Source organism: Gymnoscopelus braueri (assembly GCF_963280865.1).
Source record: "Gymnoscopelus braueri genome assembly, chromosome: 21".
Classification (NCBI taxonomy): domain Eukaryota; kingdom Metazoa; phylum Chordata; class Actinopteri; order Myctophiformes; family Myctophidae; genus Gymnoscopelus; species Gymnoscopelus braueri.
Window position 1 is genome coordinate 34,210,246 of NC_137623.1, and position 22,500 is coordinate 34,232,745.

At 42.2% G+C, this 22,500-nt stretch overlaps 1 protein-coding gene across 1 annotated transcript in view; it reads right to left on the reverse strand.

Moving 5' to 3' along the window:
- The window catches only part of LOC308077507 (cadherin-6-like), a gene marked incomplete at its 3' end in the record, with an annotated part of 43,248 nt that overhangs the window by 19,110 nt on the left and 1,638 nt on the right, over positions 1 to 22,500 (reverse strand). The window contains exons 2-3 of the mRNA XM_080418239.1: positions 14,021 to 14,315; positions 2,204 to 2,323 (exon numbers count right to left, since the gene is read on the reverse strand). Coding sequence (XP_080274365.1) covers positions 2,204 to 2,323; positions 14,021 to 14,315 — 415 coding nt within the window. The remainder of the gene's footprint in view (positions 1 to 2,203; positions 2,324 to 14,020; positions 14,316 to 22,500) is intronic.

Here is a 22,500-nt window from a genome sequence, read left to right on the forward strand (position 1 = left end):
CAATTTACCGTAATTTTCGGACTATAAGGCGCACCTGCATATAAGCCGCAGCAGCTAAATTGAATGATGTGTACATATATAAGCCGCACTGGACTATAAACCGCAGGTGTTTTAATGTTTAATTATCATAAGGGTTCGTGCACAGAGGGGATTGTCGGGAAAGAGATGGCTGTTTGGGGAAGCTCCCATTTATTAACAGTAGAGATGCTGCGATCCGACTAACAGCTAAAAAAAAATGAGATCGCAGCGAAAATGCAGATCAAACGCTCCGATCAAAGCACTCCATTCCAGTACTCCACTCTAGCAGTTCTATGCAGCACTTCTAACCAGCACGCTGTGAAACTTTGCTGACTATGATTCTGGAGAGGTTATGTTCTCTGTTTGAGTAATATCACTTGATCAATCATTTTTTAACATTTAGTTTTAACATAAAATCAGTAATAAAAAGTAAAGATAAAAAATGCAGAGCATGGACCGCGGTAGTGGCCGCGCGCCACATGTAGTACGGGCTGACACATTGTCTGTGCGAGCAACACAGAAGTGCGCAGCGCGTCCAGATCCAGACTTCATTAAAATTCTCACCGTCATCCACACAAGTATGTTTATAAATACCTTGTGACTGTTAAGTTAGTGTTTGATCACCAGCCAATCAAACAATACGATTTGAAACGCAAATGATTTTGGCTGAATTAACAACACTAGCTTTTGCGACGCGAGCGGCGAGCCTCTCTCCCGCAGTGGTGTAAATGAATGCCCTTCTTATCTTCATCATCCTACAGCGTCACACAAAAGCAACAAAAGTACGGTAGATCTACAAGCTCTATGAGGTTTCCACCCGACAGAGACAATATTATGTACTGTATAGTCCCTGTCACTGCCAACCAGGCACGTACCGTCATTGGGAACAACGAGGCCATGGCTCGGTCTGTAAACCCAAGTTGCCCGTGTAGGGGCAGGATCCGCCATGGGAAAAAAACTAAAAATCAACATTAGCAACCCCTCACCCTATTCTGTTGTAGCCGACCACAGAAAGTCGCCTTTGTTTTCAAATGGGGCTCATTAGCATTCGGCCGAATTGTTAATGAGTGGCCATTAGAAAACAGTTTAGCCGTCAAACCGGTTTCCTGCCAGGTACACAGTATAAAGAGGGCCCCGAATTAGCTTCACATTTCATTATTGTTGTGAGTAGCAAAAAGGAAACCTCGGCCGTCCTTCTCTCCATTCCGCAGAGACGGCCACCTCTCTCCATTCAGAAATGGAATAGAAGAAGAACCGTCGTCCTGAAACACCCTCGCCCCAGGTCTAAACCGGCGGCCTCGGTCTGCGGGAAAAAATGGGGCAGTGTGTTTTGGGACGAGCGTTCCGTTTTCCACCCGGAATGGCTCCGTAATTCTCAATAGACTTATCAACCGTTGTTGCACGTATCCCCCCCCCCCCCCCCCCCCCCCGTTTTTGTCCGTCTCTTCCTCACTCATTCGCCCCTCTCCTCTAGGCCATTGGTTTTCAACCTTTTTCATATTAGGTCCATTATTTATTCCACATTTAAGCCACGGATCCCACCATTGATGAGATTTAGACTCTCAACTAGAATATTTTGTTATCGTTGGATAAGACTAAACAATGTGACTACTTTTTCCACAACTGCTCTCTCGAGCCTGGTGATTAATCATTAACCCACAGGATTTATTAAAAAAGACAATGCCTACATAAAAGGGAAACTTAGATGGCGTCTTTTGCAACATAGTAGGCCTAGCTGTCCATCGAGGCTCTTCCTTTACACTGATGGGGACGCATTTGGGATAAAAGAAAAAGTGATTCAGACAAACAGCAAAATACTTTTCTTTTTTCTGAGCGGTGTGCGGACCGAGAGGTGCGTGGGCTCAACATTAGATAATAATAAGGGTAATAATAATAAACTTTATTTATATAGTGGTGGACTGTAACCTGTAAAATCCATAGATTTAGAAGGTCCCCTAGTGGCCGTTAGCTGTAAAAATCCATAGATTAGCCGCACCGTTGTATAAGCCGCAGGGTCAAAAAATGGGGAAAAAGTCGCGGCTTATAGTCCGAAAATTACGGTACAATGAGTTAGGAGACTCTCTTCTACAGGACACTCGGCACTTTCTAGCAGGGGCCAAACCTGTGAATGTTAAGTAGTCACATGATCCAGTACTGGGACTGAAGAGACACATTGGACACTGACCCGTCTCGGGATCCACAGAGAAGTAAGGCTGGCCCTCCAAGATGCTGTAGACCACCCTGGCACTGTTCCCGTACGTGGAGTCATCTGAGTCTGTGGCCGTCACTTGGATGACAGAGGTGCCTGGCAGAGAGAGTGGCAGGAAGGAGAGAGAAGAGCAGACAAATGGTGGCAGATTAGATCAGCTCTTTGATACTGTTGAAAACTATCAGTTGTGGATAATTGTTCATGCACCTTCTGATGAGATGTCAAATCTTCTTGTATTCATGCTCACTCATGCTTTAAAAGCAAAGCAAATGATTAGGATAACATTTGAAATACCACATTGCGGTTTATGTCTCGGCCAACCAGTTGCAGTTTACATCTGTGTCTTTCCAGACCGATATTAAATACGTGACCAATTGGACCCGGCCCGTGCCGACCCAGCCCGTCGGGTCCCGTCGGGCTCGGGCTGAAATCTTAAGCTCTAGTTCTGGTACAAGAACACAGCAATGGTAAAATAAAACAAATACATTAATTTCATGTTATTGCCCAAAATTGTAGCTTGTAACTGAAGTAGCTAAGCTACAAAACATTACCAAGTAGCTGAACTACTTTACGAGGTACGCAAATATGAATGTAGCTAAACTACTGCAAGCTACAGCAAAATGTAACTAAGCTACGTAGCTCAGCTACATGTTTTTTTTTTTAAATATATTTTTGGGACTTTTTATGCCTTTATTGATAGGACAGTAGGCTGACAGGAAATGGGGAGAGAGATGGGGGAGACACACAGCAAAGGTCATCGGGATCGGGTGTCGAACCCGCGACACGCTGTCAAGCTGCATTACCAGCGCATGTGGTATGCGCCTGGACCGCTAGTCCAGCGGGCGCCCCTATTGAATATGTTTTTAAGGTCCCAACGACATTGAGCTTTGACCACCTACTTCTAGTCAGTTACTCCTTGAGTCCAAGTGGACCTTTGTTCCTATTATGTCATATAATTCCCTCAAGGTGTCCCTCCCTGAGTTCTTGCATTCACGAGAATGGGACAGACAGTGAAAGTGTCCTTTAAATTTGACCTTTGACCACCTACTTCTGTGTACATTTGAGGCAAATGTCAAGAATAACTTGAAAACATAATGCCTCCGGCCACGGCTGTCCACGGCGCAGGCATGAAAGAGATGATCAATAATTTCTTATCCCGTCACATTATCTGAGGAGATATCTGCCAGGTAGCCTCAGGGCACTTATAGCTGATTGATTTTTGCAGGTAACTGATGAGTCCTGATGTATTTCTTAAGTATTACTTCAACCTCCTTCTCTCACTACGCAGTGGAGCTGGCATTGATATTCTGCTGCTACTTTACCAAATAAAAGAAAGCTATTAGTGCATTTGGAGATCTCGAGGACCTAGCAAGGCTAATGTCTGATTGTGGGTGAATGACTGTGATTCATTTCCTTGTTCCAGAGGAATGGCTGAGGCATCTATATCAGTAGAGCACAAAAAGCAAGCGGGTAGCCAAGTACTACCTCCCAAATGGTGCCTTGCAGGGCAAAGCGCCTCATTACATGCGTAAGGAAATTAATTGACTAGAAATATTTAATGGCAGACTGGAATAAATATACAGTACACTGTAATTGTACAATACAATGAGGATAATGACCCAAATAACTTCTGCTAATTTAATATCAAGGGCTAAAAATGTGAGTTTGCTTTACAACCTCATAAAATGTCATTTGTAAGGATGAGGAATTGTGTGTTGTAGAGAAGACAGTGTGACTGAAAAAAACTGATGGTGGAGAGAGAGAGAGAGAGAGAGAGAGAGAGAGAGAGAGAGAGAGAGAGAGAGAGAGAGAGAGCATACTGCCACCTTTATTGCCTGTTCTACGACAGATCCACAGAATGTCCAGTATGAGATTATACATCTATATACCATATACTGTAGAAGGCATGTGTATCTATACATTTGCGTCATATTCACTATGCATGTGTTTGGGTGTTTATTTACAGTACGTTGCTGCCGTGGTGTAACAGTAACTCATCTTCGGCCGAACATGAACACATGAGATACATTACATCTCCGTGGATCATAAAGCAAAAGGACCAAGCAGGGAGTGGTCCTCCATGGATGTGTGGTGGTTTCTCCACCATCCTGTCCATACGAGAAGCACAGAGCTGTTTTGCATTAAGTTGTTTCCAGGTCGATCTCAGAAGAATTTAGTCTCATTGTTGTATCAGAAGCATTACAATCTCAAAGTATCCCACAATTTCACCAATACTTCCTATTTAGTCTATGACGTGTAGACTTTACAGCAATCCTAATATAAACCAGGCAATGGTATAATTCTAGCTGTGGTGACAGTCAAAGTCATCTCTGAATGCGTGTGTCATATTCAAAGGGGAAGTGTCTGGACGTAGTTACTAAAAATCAGGAACACATGCTCTGCCAAGCGGTGACATCATACCTCGGCTGTTGCCATGGGCACCTGCGCTACTTCCAATGGCATCCTCTCTCTCTCTCTCTCTCTCTCTCTCTCTCTCTCTCTCTCTCTCTCTCTCTCTCGCACGCACGCACGCATTTGTGACAGTTTGCTCAAAAGACCAGTGGCCCTCAGTCCCAGAGAACAACAACATCAGCAGCAGCAGTAGCCAAGCATGAGCTGCCTGTATTTATGCAAGTATTGATTAGGATCTCTTTTTATTTACCATTTATCTAATACTCCAGAGCACAGTCTGCACTCGCTGGCTACGAACAGTAATTAAAGTTTAATTTAGCGTAGAGTGACAAGAACAAACGATAATGCAAAATCAACAACGGTAATGTCTGAGAAATTGGGGAGGGTGAGTAGAACATTTATTCACACCAATGACAATTGACAATTGCAGTAATTAAATCAAACACCGCTTTAATAAGATACTCTATTTAAAAGATTATCTGCTCTCGTACAGCTGTAACCGTCACAGAGATGGGTTTACTTTGTTTATTTTTCCTAATGATTCTCATTTAATTAGTCGAGCCATCCTCTAGTTGCCTCTATTATTATGATGATAAACTTCCATTGATCCGGTAAGACTGGAATTTTGTAATGTCTCTATCCTGTTTGAACTGTAAACCCATGTAAGCCTGATCACCCGAGCACACACGCACACACACACACACACATGTGCGCTCGCGCACACACGCACATACGCACGCACACACACACACACAGTCACTCATTAGATGGATAATTGATCACTACCTCTTGTGAGAACATACAGTATAACATGTATCAGACATGAGTGTGAGACCCTTCTCCTCATGCACACGTACAGCACATATGGCTCTTCCCGAGTGTCAAAGCACTTGGTTGAAAGGGCTTAAACCTGTCAAAGATTACTGGGAAAGGGCTTTGTGGCTGTTATGACCCTAGGGGTCATGTGTATTTGTGCTGTTTGTGTCTGCCTGTCTTTTCCTCTCAATGGTGTGTGTGGGATTCAGTGCTGATGAGGGACTGATTGACTTCCAGCTGGTGTGAATGGTGTCTGACTGTGACTGGTGTCTGAACCTCGTTGGTGATTGGCTCCTGTGTTCATGGACTTCACTATAAAAGTGCCTGTCTGCAGGAAATCAATGGTCTTTCTCCTGACCAGCCTAGTCTTAAAAGTCACGTTGTTTGCTAGTGTTGGATTTACTAGCGTTAACATGTGGTTCAGTGTACAAACTTGAGTAGTGTAGGGTTGGGTGGCTTTTCTTTTGTTTTATATCAGTTTGTCCTCTGTTTTTTTCAGTAAGGTAAGACATTTGTATTTTTCGTTTATTGTATGTTGGGCAAGAATACTATTTTTGTTTAGTATTTAGGAGTTTATGTGCCCACCCTGAGGTAATAGGTTTGTGTCTTAAGTATAAAATAAATCCTTGACTTTGTGGACTGGCTGTGTTTGGGGACTGGGAAAGAGTGAGACCATTCTTTGTTGCACCTAGTGACCCCTAGGCTGGGTTGTAACAGTAGCAAAGCATCACCATAATTCCATACATTAAATAGATAGACATGAGGCGCTAACGAGCAAACAATGGAGTAGGTTGTGTGTTTGACAGGCTCCGCCAAAATCCGTTTTAAAAGGTTATTTTCTAGGCACAACTCGACCATAAAAGACCATAAACTATCACCAAACCTGTTAACTTTAGTTTACACTTGTTGAATCCTGGCTTTGTTACCATATGGAATATAATTTGCGAAAATTCAGTTTCGGGCCTTCCGGAGTGGGAACCCCCGCTCCTAAGCCTAAAGCCACGAAATCAGTTGTCTCTACCACCCGCGAAGAAAGCCACTCCTCTCCGCCAGGTAGTGCAATGGCTGACGCAACAGACCTGAAAACTGAAATCCTTTCCTCACTGAAAAAAGACATCGCTGATTTGATCAGGTCTGAAATAACATCTGTGATGGCTAAGGAATTTGAGAGTGTCAAGTCTGAGTTACACTTGTTTAAAACAGAAGTGGCAAATAATACTGCAAAAATTCGTTCAGAGGTGGCGGAGATAAAGACGACCGTAGCCGACATGGAGCGGGGCTTAACAACGTGTTCAGACGACGTGACATTGATGCAGACCCAAATAAGCAAACTTGAGACAGAAGTCCTAGCTTTACAGGGGAAATGTCTCGACATGGAGGGGAGACAGAGACGCTCAAACGTCAGAATATCGAACGTCAAGGAGACCCCAGGTTCAAGTTCACCAACAGCAGTTTCCAAACTATTGAGAGAAATCTTGAACTTGGACCATGACGTTTTGGTTGACCGATCGCACAGAGGGTACCAGGCAAAGGGAATGGAGGGTAAACCCCGTGTTATCGTGGCGAAGATGCACTACTATCAAGATCGTGTCGACGTCATTAAACGTGCCAGGGAAACTGGACCCCTCCACTTCAAAGGAAGCGTCATTTCCATAAACGAAGATTTCCCCCCGTCTGTGGCCAAGGCCAGGCTCAAATACAGAGAGGTGAAACGTCTCATCCGCGACCGAGGAATTAAGGATTATGGCATCATCTACCCATCACGCTTCTTCATAAAGCATAATGGAACTGAGAGGCAGTTCCAGAATGCTGAGGAGGCCATGAAATATGCCCAGTCCAATATCCAGCGGGAGGAACCAACACGAGAAGAACCAACACAAGAAGAACCAACACAAGGCGATCCTGCATAAAGCACAAATTAGAGAGATTCAATCTCTCACACTGGAATTATTCATGGTGTTTTCCCTGCCTGGTGAGTAAATAATATGCACTATGACTGCAACCGTTCTAAATACGGCCCGTTTTATGTTCTGATCAGCCACACTAAGGAACTGAGATGAATATGGACGGCTTGAAGTTAAGCCACTATTCGTGTGAGAACACTTTTTTTTTCTTTTTTCCCTCTCTCTCTCCCCCCGTTTTTTTCCCATCATAATGACTTTTCAAAGTGTTATTTCCTGGGGGGATTAAGATGGACGATATTTGACAATGGACTGTTCTTTCCCCATTTTTTTAAAAAATTATTTCCACAATATTTGGTTCTCTTATATTTACATAAATATTTCTTTTCATGTCCATGATTTTCGGTTTTACTGTTGGCTGATTAATATGGAAATATATAAATAACTGTTGGGCCCCTTCTCTTTTTTTTTCTCTCCCCATAATTATTTATTAAAATTTTATATCAGGATAAATAACACCAGTGTAGTGCGGTCATTTCTACAATTAATCATTCCGTTTGTGTGGGAGAGATTGCATCATTAGTTCGATGCTGATCCCTTCGCGTGTGGTTCTCCTCTTTTCTTTTTTTTTCCTCTCTCTGGTGTTTTTCATGGGCCTATCCGGCCGCGCTTGCTCTTTACTGATCGACGTGCTGTTTTTTACTTTTCTGTTTCATATGAGCGATACAGCGCTACGCCGCTACTGTCATTTGACGATGTCGTTGTTCTGCTGCGGGGTGGTCCGGGGGGGCGGGGCGGCGGTCCCGTGTGTCTACTACTCTGGGCTTTAGACCTGGGTGGGGGGGGCACGGGCGGCCGCCTCTCGCTGTCTCTCCCTCCGGACTTTGCGTGAATATATTTTGTTTCCCTCTTTTCTTTTCATGTTCTTTCTATTGGCTGTATTGAAATTGTGATAGTATGGTTTATGGTTTTTTTATGGAGATCTAGTCTTGACCTTGAATGTATCCCCAATTGTTTTATTATTTTTTCAAAAGGAAATCTTGGTTTAAGGTTGGCCTGTATATATATGTATGCTATATATGAGTGTGGGTGGCTGTGTGTGTGTGTGTGCGTGCGTGTGTGTGTGTGTGTGTGTGTGCGTGTGTGTGTGTGTAAGAGAGAGAGTCAGAGAGTGAGGGGGGGTGCACAATCACATGTTTTACTATACTAGTGGGGACTTTGATATGACTGCGCACACCAACCTTGTGTGAATTTGTGTGTGTTTGAACTTGTTTTCCTATTCTGGTGAGGACTTGAGCCAACTGCACACACCAGCCATGTGGAGTGTGCAGGTGTTTCTCTATACTAGTGAGGACTTGGTCTGACTACACGTCAAAACTGTGTGTGTGTGTGTGTGTGTGTGTGTGTGTGTGTGTGTGTGTGTGTGCGCCATTATTAGATCATGGAAAATACTAACTCACAAATACATACGCTTTTTAGCTGGTATACATGCATGTATATATTCAACCGAAGGATCTATTAATGATACAGTATGGATGGTATTACATTGATTATTATTTCATCTTTTTCATATTGTACTTAGGAACATTTGGGAGTTAACAAGAAACATTTAACCTAATTATAACTACATTACCTTACAAATTATTTTCTTTGTTAACTTTTCTGAATGTCTTACATCTTTACTTTCACTTGTGGTTTTCCCATTTTTACATTTTTTTACTATAAGGGATATGTTTTGGGTTGAAAATACTTGAGTTTAGCTATAATGTGTTAACTAATGTGCCTTATTTCGAATTGTGATTTTGGCGGAGCCCTGTATGCTGGGTTTAGTGCACTCCGCCACAAACACTTAAATGTGTGGATTTCTTTACGAGGGGTTTTGTGATCACCCTTTGAGTGGTGACAGGGGTTGGGAACTTGTACCAGATTTAATTTCTTTTTTCTTGTTTGTTTGTTTTTTATGTGTTTTTGTGGGGTCCCTTAACCATTTCAGAAAATTCAAGCCTGTTGATTGTCAGTATGCTGTTCACTCTCTCTTCCAATACATGATACCATGGCCAATTTGAATGTTTTAGGCGGGCCAGCTGGCTGCGATGTGACCTTTATAAGCTGGAATGTCAAATCTTTAAACCATTTTGTTAAAAGGAAAAAAGTATTATCTCACCTAGAAAAGCTTAATGTTGGTATAGCCTACCTACAGGAGACACATTTGCGGACTTTAGATCATTCTAGAATTAGGGGCAGATGGATAGGCCAATCCTATCACTCAAATTTTCATTCTAAATCCAGGGGGGCTGCGATTCTTATAAACAAGAACATACCATTTGTCATGTCAAAGGTCAAAACAGATTCTTCAGGTCGATATGTAATTGTAATCGGTAGACTATATAACACTCCAGTTATATTGGCCAATGTCTACGCGCCACACTGGGACGACAGCTCCTTCTTTTCAAATTTCTTCCCCTTGCTCCCTAATATGAACACACATCATCTTATCCTTGGTGGCGATATGAATTGTGCTCTATCGCCCTCTATGGACCGTAGTTCTCCCAGGACCACAACCATGTCTAAAACAGCTCATGCAATTAGATTATTTCTTAACACAAATGGAATATCTGATGCCTGGCGCTTCCGGAATCCTACAACAAAATGCTACTCCTTTTTTTCACCCGTTCATGGGACATATTCACGCATAGATTACTTTTTCTTAGATAAGAAGCTTCTTCCGCTAGTCAGTAAGTGTGAATATCAAGCAATAGTTATTTCCGACCACGCCCCATTATCAATGACTCTACGCATACCAACTTCTCACACCAACTATCGCCCCTGGCGTTTCAATTCTTTATTGCTCTCCGATAAAACCTTTGTTGAACTTATTTCAACTGAAATAACTTCCTTTCTTGAACGGAACCAGACCCCAGGTATGTCCTCCTCAATAGTGTGGGAATCGATGAAAGCATATCTTAGAGGACAAATCATATCATATAGTGCTCGAATCCGAAAATTGCTTAATGAAAAAATTGAAAAATTGACGAACGACATTCTAAATCTAGACGCAAGACTCGCACTCGCCCCATCTGATGATTTATTTAAAAAACGATTGGTTCTTCAAACTGAGTTCAACCTTTTATCGACTAGACAAACCGAAAACTTAATTAATAAAACACAGAGCAGGACATACGAATTTGGGGAAAAGACTGGAAAGATCTTGGCGCATCAGCTCCATCAAAAAACGGCTAATCGAACTATAGTTGAAATAAAGGATGAATTGGGCGTCAAGCATCTTGATCATTCAGAGATTAATTTGTGTTTCAAGAATTTCTACTCGAAATTGTATACTTCAGAGTCTCTTCGAAACGATTCCTTGTTTGACTCATTTTTTGGAAAATTAAACATTCCCACAATTAATGAAAGGGTTGCAGCAGGCCTTGAGGAAACATTTACGATCGGGGAGCTTATAATAGCAATCAACTCCATGCAAAGTGGGAAATCCCCTGGCCCCGATGGGTTCCCAAGTGAATTTTTTAAGAAATTTACTGGCCAGGTAGCTCCCATTTTGCTTTCTGTCTTTAAAGAGTCCTTCAATGCTGGCTCCCTCCCTCCAACCATGAGACAAGCGGTTATATCTCTGATTCCTAAGAAAGATAAGAACTTGCTGGAATGTGGCTCATTTCGTCCTATTTCGCTCTTAACACTTTGCCTGCCAATCACGAGTATAACCGTTGATGAAAAATACACCCGTTTACTGCCAAAAAAATCCATCCACGAGTATAACCGTTTTTCAAAAAAAAAAAAAAAAAAATTTTTTTTTTTTTTTTTTTTTTTTTTTTTTTGGTCTTTTTTTTTTTCAATTTATCCACACAGAACCAGAGATATCACGATCCAAAGATTTCTAGCTCCATTCACTCCTTGGTTAACTTATTACTTTAAAATCCTGTATCTCGGCTCCTAAAAATTCAAAATTTAAACACTGGCACTGGGGGAAGTAAAATAAAAAAAACCCTCTGGCAGGGAATGTGTTAAACGTAGACAGTAAAATTCTATCCAAGATTCTAGCTAGCCGGCTGGAAACTGTTTTACCTTCAATTATATCAGACGATCAAACGGGCTTTATAAGAAAACGTCATTCCTTTTTTAATATCAGGCGTTTATTTAATATCCTTTATGACCCCACTCCACCCGACATTCCCGAAGTATTGATATCGCTCGACGCGGAGAAAGCATTCGATCGGGTGGAGTGGGACTACCTTTTTCATGCTCTAAAAAAAATTGGTTTCGGTCCGAGATTTGTTTCATGGGTCAAGGTACTTTACTCCTCCCCGGTGGCGGCAGTTAGAACGAATAACAACCTTTCCTCCTACTTCCCTCTTAATCGAGGAAATCGCCAAGGTTGCCCTTTATCGCCCCTTTTATTTGCCGTCGCTGTCGAGCCGCTAGCAATTGCGTTACGCGGTGAAAATGGTATTAAAGGGATCCGAAGACATGGTTCGGTGCATAAGGTATCCCTTTATGCTGACGACATGCTCCTATATATATCTGACCCTTTAGTTAGCTTGCCTAAAACCCTTGATTTGCTAAAAGACTTCGGTAAAATATCAGGATATAAAGTTAATATACAGAAGAGTGAGATAATGCCAGTGAATGATGCTGCTAAATCAATTGCGCTTGACTCATTCTCCCTTAAGGTAACTACACATAAATTTAAACACTTAGGAATTTTGGTTTCGCATGATTTTAAAAACCTTTTCAAAGAAAATTTCCCCCCGCTGATTCTTCGTTTGAAACAAGATCTGGAGCGTTGGAACTTATTGCCATTGTCATTGGGAGGTAGAATAAACACGATCAAAATGAACGTTATGCCCAAATTTCTATATTTGTTTCAATGTATCCCTGTTTTCTTATCCAAATCCTTCTTTTCTTCTATTGATAAGTTGATTTCGGAGTTTATATGGAATAAGAAGAATCCTAGAATACGTAAGAGCATGCTACAGCGGCACCGCCAAGACGGCGGCCTATCTCTCCCTAATTTTCTATATTATTATTGGGCTGCTAACATAAAGGTAATGTTGTGTTGGAAGGAGCTGTCGTCCCAAGGCACTCTCCCCAAATGGTTGCAATTAGAAAACCTGTCATGTGGCCCCACCTCCCTACATGCCCTGCTTTGCTCAAAGCTTCCGTTAGTTGAACCTGTGTCCAAATACACCTCAAATCTAATTATTAAGCACTCCGTTAAGATCTGGACACAGTTCAGACGCTCCTTCTCGCTTACCGACTTTTCAATTTCTGCCCCTATAGCAAGAAATCATAGTTTCAAACCTTCAATTATAGATGGAGCATTTAACATTTGGACTGGAAATGGGATCACCTCAATCAGTGATCTTTTCTCTGAAGGCGTTTTTATGTCTTTTGATCAATTACGGCTGAAATTTGATATACCCCGCTCTCACTTTTTTAGATTTCTGCAGCTTCGTAATTTTGTAACGTCATCTTTTCCAAATTTCCCTTCACAACCACCAGATTCCCTTTTAGACTCTATTTTAAAACTTGACCCGTGTTCCAAAGGGGTGATTGGGTCAGTTTACTCTTTATTAAACTCATTTAATTTGGAACCACTAACCTTATTAAAAAATCAATGGGAGGGAGACTTGGGGACACAGATCTCTAATGATGTTTGGAGGGAGGCCTTGGATAGAATACACTCCTCTTCAATTTGTTTAAGACATACTATCATCCAGTTTAAGGTTCTGCATCGCCTCCACTGGTCCAAAGTAAAACTAGCTAAATTTGTGCCTGACATGGATCCAATATGTGATCGTTGCAGACATGATCAAGCCACCCTTGCACATGCATTCTGGTTTTGTCCAAAGTTATTCACATTCTGGCAATTAATATTTAAAACCTTCTCAGAAGTGTTAGAAGTGCCCATAGAACCTTCTGCTTCTATTGCAGTGTTTGGAGTTGTTCCACAAGAAAGAGATGATGTACAACTTAGTCACCAAGAAAGAAATATGATAGCCTTTGCATCCCTTTTGGCTAGGCGTCTGATACTGCTTAAATGGAAAGAAAAACTCCCACCAACTTTCAAATCATGGGTTAATGATGTTATGCATCATTTGACTTTGGAGAAAATTTGCTACTCCACAAGGGGGTGTGCTCTGAAATTTTACACCATCTGGCAACCTTTTTTAACATATATAGAGAGACTGACAGCTGCTGACATTAATGACCCATAAATTGACCCCACTGAATTTGTTTTTGTATTTTTTTTTTTTTTTGTGTATATATATATATATATATTTTTTTTTTACTTCATTTAAAATCTTTCTTTAATAATATATATATTCTACTGTGTATACTTTATTTTTATTTTTTACTTGTTTTCATTTTTCATTGCAATTGTGTCTTTTTTCTGTATTGTCCTTTTGTTTTAATGGTACGAGGAGAAACCAGGGTTGTGGCTCTTTCGGAGCGGGAACTTTGGGGGGGTGGGAGGGGTAACATACATTCACTGTTTTTTGTATGCTCATTATTATAGACCTGTATGTGAAAATATAAAATAAAAAAACCTTGAACAAATAGATAGACATGTACAGTATGTAGCCTACATTCCCACATACATGGTTGGTATCTAGTAGACACACAACAGAACACGTAGGGTACGCACCAATGTCAGACATCTCGGGGACCCGGACCATGTAGGGGTTGCTGGTGAACCTGGGCTCGTTGTCGTTGATGTCGTGGATCTTGACGACAAACTCGGAGTCGCTCTCCAGCACCTCGTTGGTGAAGCGGTTGACCACCGTGGCATGGAGGATGTACATGTCCTTCTCCTCACGGTCCAGCCTCTTGGTGGCGTGGAGGTCGCCCGACTTCTCGTCTATCTTGAACAGAGTCCCAGCACCCTCCCCGGAGAGCACGTACTTCACACTGCCGTCGCCCGGGTCCGAGTCTGAATGAAGCTGGAAAGAGAAAACACAGGGAAAGGGGTAATGACATTATTTAGTTGTCTGCAAAAACTTCATTTAAAGATGCGTCTACATATTGAATTCGTCCCCTGCTCGTTTTGAGTCTAACAAGTCTATGCTTTGGCGAAGACATTTTTGATGGCTAAATGTGATTGGTTCTGATGTTATTAAACAGAAGTTTGTGATCTTAAGGAATTTGTCAATAAAATAAGGATACTGAGCACTTGAGCTTGTGTTTGTGAAGTTCATAACACTGCAAAAAAACATAATTTACAAGGTCCACACCCACATAGAAGGTGCCTACATTGGAGAGGGTCAGTGAGTTCAGATTACGGAGTTCACATCAATGAGAAACCTGCCTGGGTTGTGCACACCGAACGGGTGGTGATAAAGGTCGGTCCCTTACTAGGCTGGGCCGCTATCCAGTTTACCGGACTGAACAGCTCTTCTCTACAGCAGCCACACACCATCTGAGAGTAGCTGCACCTAGTCCTTGAGAAGCCTGGGCTAATTAGTTCCAACTCGAGAGAGCTGTGTTGTGAAGATGTCCATGAAGCTAAACCAAAGAGCTGGAATGTTGCAACCTTCAATGGCCAACCTTTCAGTCCCTCAAAAAAAAAAATATATATATTTTGTTTTACTTCTATTAGTAGCCTATATGCTTGTATGGGAGCAGTTATCATGCATTGTGCGTGTGCGTGTGTGTGCGTGCACTCGATCGCATGATCAATAACATGATCAATAACATGCCAAAATAACTCTCTCCCTCTCCTCTCTCTCTTTCTTTGTCTTCATCCTACTTCTTTTCTCTCTTTATCTCCTGCCTTGATTGCACCCCAGTTTAGCATGCTCTGACATTTTAATTCCGGCGGATAAATTGCAGAGAGCTCAACACAAATGTCTCCAGTCTTGGATCATTCTTTCAATCAGTGGACTAATAAGGGAATTTCAAATGTCAGCAAGTAATTTAAAGGTGGTGTTTTCATGTCATTTGAACTTTTTTTTTCGCTATTTAGAGTTAAGACACTTTGTAAAAAGTCAATTCACGCAGTTTCCAGCAATGCCATCAAAGACCTCTCTTGATGGGGGAAGATCTCCCCCCATGACCAAGATCTCCGTCATTTCAAACCCAACACTTGACTGCCATTGACGGAGATCTCCGTCAATAAAAAAACAAACATGTTTTAGTCATTACGCTAGAGGGCGCTCTTTGCCAACCTATGAATGATCCCTTGACTGCGAGAGAAGGCTAGAACCAGAAATGACGTCGTCCCAAAAAAAGTCACTCCATCCACTCCTCTGTTATGAGATTTATAAAAACACATCTAGCTCGGATGTATTCTCCCAGACTACGTTTTTTGATGAAAACGAGCCATATTCAACTACCGATAACAACAGAGCGGACGATCGCGGTTACAATGTTTTTGTTCCGGTGGATAGATGAGACCCTCCCCCTCCCCCAGAGAGCTTTTGTTTACATCCGTGTCCACATCGTGGCTTCCGTGGGTCTCGGTAGATAGTCAAAATAAGGTAAAAAACGCTGGCAGTTTTGGATGAATTAATACCTGGCAGAGAGAGAAAAATTAGTTGTCCCCCTTCCTTTAGTAGCTGGATCTGTGAGTTCATGTATTTTCTTAAATTAGAAAAGATTAGATACACACAGGGGATCTACTGATACGTTTACAAGAGTGTGGCAGCCATTTATTACATGTTGATCAGCTGACCATGCTTCAGTGCCACAAGACGTCATGGCCTGTAGCGCCCTGAGCGCCACATGACGTCTTTTCTTTTTCTTTTTTTATGTTCAGAACCCAAGATATGATGATTTGAAGATTTGCTGCTCCATTCACTTCTTGTTTAACTTCTTACTGAAAAAGGCTGTATCTCGGCTCCTAAGCACTTTTTTTTTACAATGAATTTTGGCTGTGGCACTCAGAACCAAACTTCCATAAATACGAATGGCACTGAAAGAGTTAATGTTTGAATCCTATAAAGACAGCAGTACAATATACTGTAAATACAATACAAAACATTTAACAGAAAACAGAAAAACAAAAAATCTACTGGACCAAAGCACAACACATAAGACAACACAAAAACAGGGTATTACACTCTAAGCAAGCACACAAAGATGGATCATTCAGAGTCAAATATCATCGTCAGTCTCAATGTCAGCGTTAGCATACAGTCGATTCAAAGGTATATTTAGTTATTATGATGCGATATAGGTTATTATTAGTTATTCATTATTCATTGTTTATAAAACTATAATAGTGTAATATGCATGGACATGTACAATAAATCGTATAATAAGAATAATGAGATGTGTGTTCAGTATAGGAGCTCTTGACTTGTTCGATGTCTGAATGTCTTGACACTTGACACTTGATGGCTCTCATCTGCAGCACAGTTCAACTCACCAGTACCTGCTAGTTCACCATGGTGGGGATGGTGGTTTGTAGAGGGTCATGTATGTGTTCCTGCTTATCACATTTTTATTTTATTTAGAGTATTCAGTCATTTGTTCTCCCAATTTAGTTGTTATATGCCTATTAACCCTCCCCACACATTGCTGTGTTGCCACTGCTCTTGTATACTCATAGGAGTTACTGACGTAGCGTCAAAAAACACCGTGCCCGCCCGGCTTCACTCCGCCAAACAATGGCCAATTGTGTTCCTATATGCGCTCAGCGAAGCCGGATGCACCATGGTGGATTTGAACACCTAAAGTGCATGGCGGTGGACAGGTACTTTACCCCCGTGCCACCCGAGCAGTCGCATCGCATATTAAAAGGCATTTCATGGCAGGTGTGCGGGAGCTTTACTAATCCATGCTGTTGTAACAGGGTGAACATGCACATGTTGAAATGAGCAGCTTTGTGGATTAAAGTCTAAAGTGCTACTCTCCTTACTTGAATATTTCTGGGGGGACAACAATGGCTGTCGTCATTTTCGCTATATCAGCCAAGTAAAGGCATACCTGCTGCAAGGTTGTAGCATCTTGGGATTAGCATTATTATCAATATGTATTTGTCTGGTTTAATACTTTTATTTTTCTCAGTCAAACAAGAAAGGATTGAATTCAACATAATGTGAACAACTTTTCTATAGTGCTATACACTACTTTATTCACTTGTCAATACTACATAAAAAGTAACTTTTTGTCTGTTTTGTCTTTTTTTTTTGTATCGATTGTATTTAGTTTTTCTTTCACTACTCTTCTATATTGGGACAGTAGTTATCTTTTTAGTTTGCTGTTGTGTCGATCTGCCTGTCCGAATCAGGAGAGTGCTGTGCAGGGTTTCCTTTTGGAGTGTTTAAAATTCTGCTTTGCTTCCAAAGCGAGACTCGGTTGGCTGAAAACAGCCAATTTCAACGGTATTATCTTCCTCCCAATGCTTCAGCAGCAATGTCCCTCTCCATGACTGTCTATCTGGCTGCCTATCTCTGCTAGCACGACAATGACAATTAAGTTAAAAACATTGAGTTCCCATCATTCTGTTGATAGACAGTGTGACATATGCTGTGTCGACTCATCTCTATGGAAACAGAGTGATCTTGACCCCATCTCTCTCTCCCTCTCTCTCTCTCTCTGGCACTTTCCCTGACGCATGCTACAGAACTGCTTAGAAGTATTAACCCATTGAGACCTGAAGCCGATTCTACACGTCTCCTAAATCCCAACAGTTTTCTGAAAAACGTATGTTTCTATATCAGTGGTGCTCAATCTTTTTCATGTCAAGGACCCCCAAAATTATATGTATTTGGCCGCAGACCCCAGTCAAAATATCTTGTTCCAGGGACCCCCAGAAGCAAAGATTTGAGTTAAAAATGTTTGCTTTAAAAATATATATATTCAAAGATTTGCACACATTTTCACGATTTTTCAAAAATAGCAGATCTACAAGCTCGTAGCGCGGCACTCGGTGCCGCGCTATGAGCTTGTATATCTGCTATTTTTGAATAGCCCAAAGTGTAAAATAATGCTTTTTAGCTCAAATCTAAAAATGACACAGTTCCAGGTCTTAATGGGTTAAACCCCTGAAGCTTAACCACGATAGGGGGATTGTGACCTCCATCCACTCCCATGTGTTCACCCCACCTTGCTGGTGACGAGAATTTACTGCTGAGCCCTGGCTGCTCATATTAGATTAAAATAAAGAGAGAGAGAGAGAGAGAGAGAGAGAGAGAGAGAGATTGAGAGATTGAGAGATTGAGAGATTGAGAGAGAGAGAGAGAGCGAGAGAGAGAGAGAGAGAGAGAGAAACTCACCCAGAAATCAATCCAGGAGCCCTATGTGCGTTCACAATGACCCTACCTGATCAATTTATAACAGAAATACTATTAAACTGCCACTATATGGGGGGAAACAAGAAAGCCACGTACGCGTGCATTCAGTCCAGTCACTATACGAAGTGAAGCCTTCAGCATATCAACAGCCCACTAGCGTCTTCTTCTCTTGTCCTTTGTGACACAGATTCACAATAAAACCAGCAAGCAGGAGACTGTAACAAACACATGTTTGTTACAGTCTTGCATTGCCTGGCAATCTGACAGGCATTTAAACATTAGGGTCAAATATGACCTGGCAGAGAAGTATGGCTCAATTCCCCCCAAAGTGTCAATATTCAAAGTTTACATGTTTGAGAGAGAGAGAGAAACTTGTCCTCAATTTGCATTTGCTATTAGGAGTAAAATAAAGTTTGGGTTTATGAAAAATAAATGACTTTTTACCTTCTATGGTATATGGGTAAATTTTGACCCTTATGTCACTATTTTTAAATAATATTAAGTATTTTATTGTTGGAAGTGTGTTCTAATATTAGTCTATTATAGCTAGATAACATCATTATCCATTGTCTTCATCATAGGAATGAGTGAATTTTTACATTTTTATAATTGAAAACGAGCTATATAAAGGCTAAATGTTTTCTACTGCTGTGTGGATTACCATGTGTCTGTATATCAACTACGATTTCAGATCAAAGCCTTTATAAACGAAAATGAATTAAACTTACTTGGAGTTACAAGCGGTCGATAATTTCCCCCTTAAGCCACTTGATTTGATATTGGCCTAATTACCTAGATTCCGTGGCGGCCAGCAACGTTGTATATTGAAGTCAGTCTGTGATTAATCAGCACACCTCCTCACATCAAAGGCATTGTTCATTCCAAAATTAATATTTTAAATCATACCTATCCATATCCATACCTATACAACATAATTAACAACACTCAGATAATACTTTATTTAAACCTTACCTATATAAAACAAAACAAATCCTCCACTCCCGCAGTCCGGAGGAATCAAGCAGGCTTCCTGCATGATGATTTTTAGATGCTGCTGTATTTCTCATATACTGTATTAGCTGTTTGACATGCATTCTAGCCCACACCATGGACAACAAACAGCACGAAAGTAAAGATCCATTATTTAATGTGTTGCTTCAGTAGCTTTGATCACTGTTATTGAGAATGATATACAGTAGGCTATAATGCACTTCAGTATCTCAGCAGTTTAATCAAGTGGGACACTTTAACTCTCAACGTGTTCAATGCAGGCACTTTATGTTGACATTTTAGGATATGAGCGTGCAGATCAAAGTTTCGTCGGCTCCAAAACATCCCTTTGAAAAATTGCTTTTTTTAAGACCCTATCTCCCGGACAGCGTAGTCATGGTCGATCCCATAGCCCGAAGAGACTGTCCATCCAATAACGCCCCCCCCCCCCAATTCAGATCGCCTGTGTGTGTGTGTGTGTGTGTGTGTGTGTGTGTGTGTGTGTGTGTGTGTGTGTGTGTGTGTGTGTGTGTGTGTGTGTGTGTGTGTGTGTGTGTGTGTGTGTGTGTGTGTGTGTGTGTGTGTGTGTGTGTGTGTGTGTGAGGACAGTGGTGGATGGTGAGTGATAGCAAGAGCGTAGGGGTGGTGTTGGTTGAGGGGATGAGTTTTGGATTGTGAGACGATAATATTGGTTTATCTCACTCAGACATCTCCCTCTTGCCCCTGCGATGTTGTCGGACAGCTGTTTGCCAACCGTGTTATCTCGTGACATCATCAACGCCCCCCATCCGCCAGCTCAATGCCACCGAGCACAGGAACATAATTGAAGATGTCTCTACAGCCACCCTCCGTCACATGCGTGTGGGGGGAGGGGGGGGGGTCTCATCCTGTGAGTCGACACGTGCGTGCCAACATGTGCTCCAGGGTTGCTGCAAGAGACCGCTGGGCATGACAACACAGTGGAAGGCAGTAAACCACATGTGGATAATAACATGTGGAGCTACTTGCTAGTTGCTACTGAATAGGGTGACCATATTTTCAAACCAACAAATCTTGACCCTTAAATGAACCGCGTATACACGTGTATGCGCACGTATACATACACACACCTAGGCATTTTCATCAGAATGAGGGACAATCTGTATTATAGCGCTTAGCACACCAATAGTTGAGCATGAGTTTGAGCCTGAGTGTGGGTATGTGCATGCATGCATGCGTGCGTGCGTGTGTGTGTGTGTGTGTATGCAACTGTACTGTACTCGCGCTTGACACCAACAGCGCGTGTCTGCCTGCTTGCATTGGACTGCGCCGAGGCGCCTATACCCACCAGGCCTAGAACCACTGGGGCCGATCAGTGGCTGTAAATACTTTATGAGAAATCATAGTAGCACAAACAGTCCTCACCCAGAGGCCATTATAACCAGCTTTTTCCCCCACCAGTGGAGATGTGCCCTTTGGCTACGCAAGAAATTATTAAATAAACAAACCGCCCCACCCCCCCTCCATGTCCATGTTGCAGCCAGGGCTGCTTAAAGGCCCACATGCAGCGCGCCTGCTAACGAGCACCAGTTTACCACGATAGCGCGGAGAAGTACACAGAGGTACATATATCTATATCTATATCTATATGTGTTCTAAAAGCTATTAATTCCCACTCAGTGCCCCATTCATCTTTAGACTTTATCGCAAAATTAACAAACAGTATTGACAATCAGATAAGATCTATACACAGGCAATCCTGTGTGGCAACTGACTAGTGGAGAGAGCTGGCATCCATGTGGAGGAGAAAAGGATCCCAGGTGTGCACTGGTGTGTGTGTGTGTGTGGGGGGGGGGGGGGTCGCTCACAGAGTCATGATTAAGTGTGGTGCTCGATGGTTTAGCTGATGCTTTAATGGTGTCTTCTGGAGAAAGGGCTCTATGGGCATCACCTCCCAGCTCAAAACGGGGTCACTCTCAGTTAAGTGCATACCACCGCTATAATCAATTTCTCTCTCACTATTAGTCCTTGTACGAGTTTAAGAAGGACGAGCCGCAACATCAATCACTGCTCCCACTGAAGACGAAGTGGTTTGATTAGAGCCACCACCGATCTCTGTCCCCTTTTCTTTTCGTTTTCTTTTTTTTTTGCATTATGTTATTTTTAGTTTGCCCATGTTTTTTCTTGCTGTATTTTCTCTCTCCGACCACACGGAGGTTGTGAATCCTTTTATGGCCGGGAGGAAGGAGGACTGGAACAGGAACAGGGTGGGGAATGGAGGTGCTGAAGGTCAAGCCTCGCTCGGGAGGATGTGCTGTACGTATGTATGTATGTATGTTGCGGGGAGGGTAATCTCAATTGGTTGAATGACTCTCCCACGGATACACACTGCGAATACACACCACAGCAATGCAAAGCAATCCCCCAGCGCACCCACCCACGCAATCCTCTTCAGCCGTCCTGACCTTGCCAGGATGCCTTCACCGTCTCCTCAATTACAGTACAGAGCATGGAGGGGAGAACTATGAATTGACTTCCGCTCTGCGGAACATTGCTCATTGTTTTTGGCCCTCCCTGCCTCGCTGCTACCCTCCCAGCCAGCGTTATCTGGGTCGACATTGTGTTTTTCATTTTGTGGAACAAAATAAAAGCTACCCCTGCAGATTGGGGGCGGGGGGGGGGGCTTGATTTAAGTGGAATTGACGTGATCCAAACAACTACACAGGTAGCAGTAAGTATAAAATACACAGGACTGCAACTCTGCTAGCCTGGTTCCAGAAGAATCTGCCATTGCAAAAATAAATTGCCCTCGGCAGATTAGGTCAGGCCCCTCTGATTGGATTTCTCTCCCTCCTAAGTTGTGAGGGACCAATCAGGGCCCAGTATGCAAATCTGGGGCGGGTTTATCACCAGATACCTT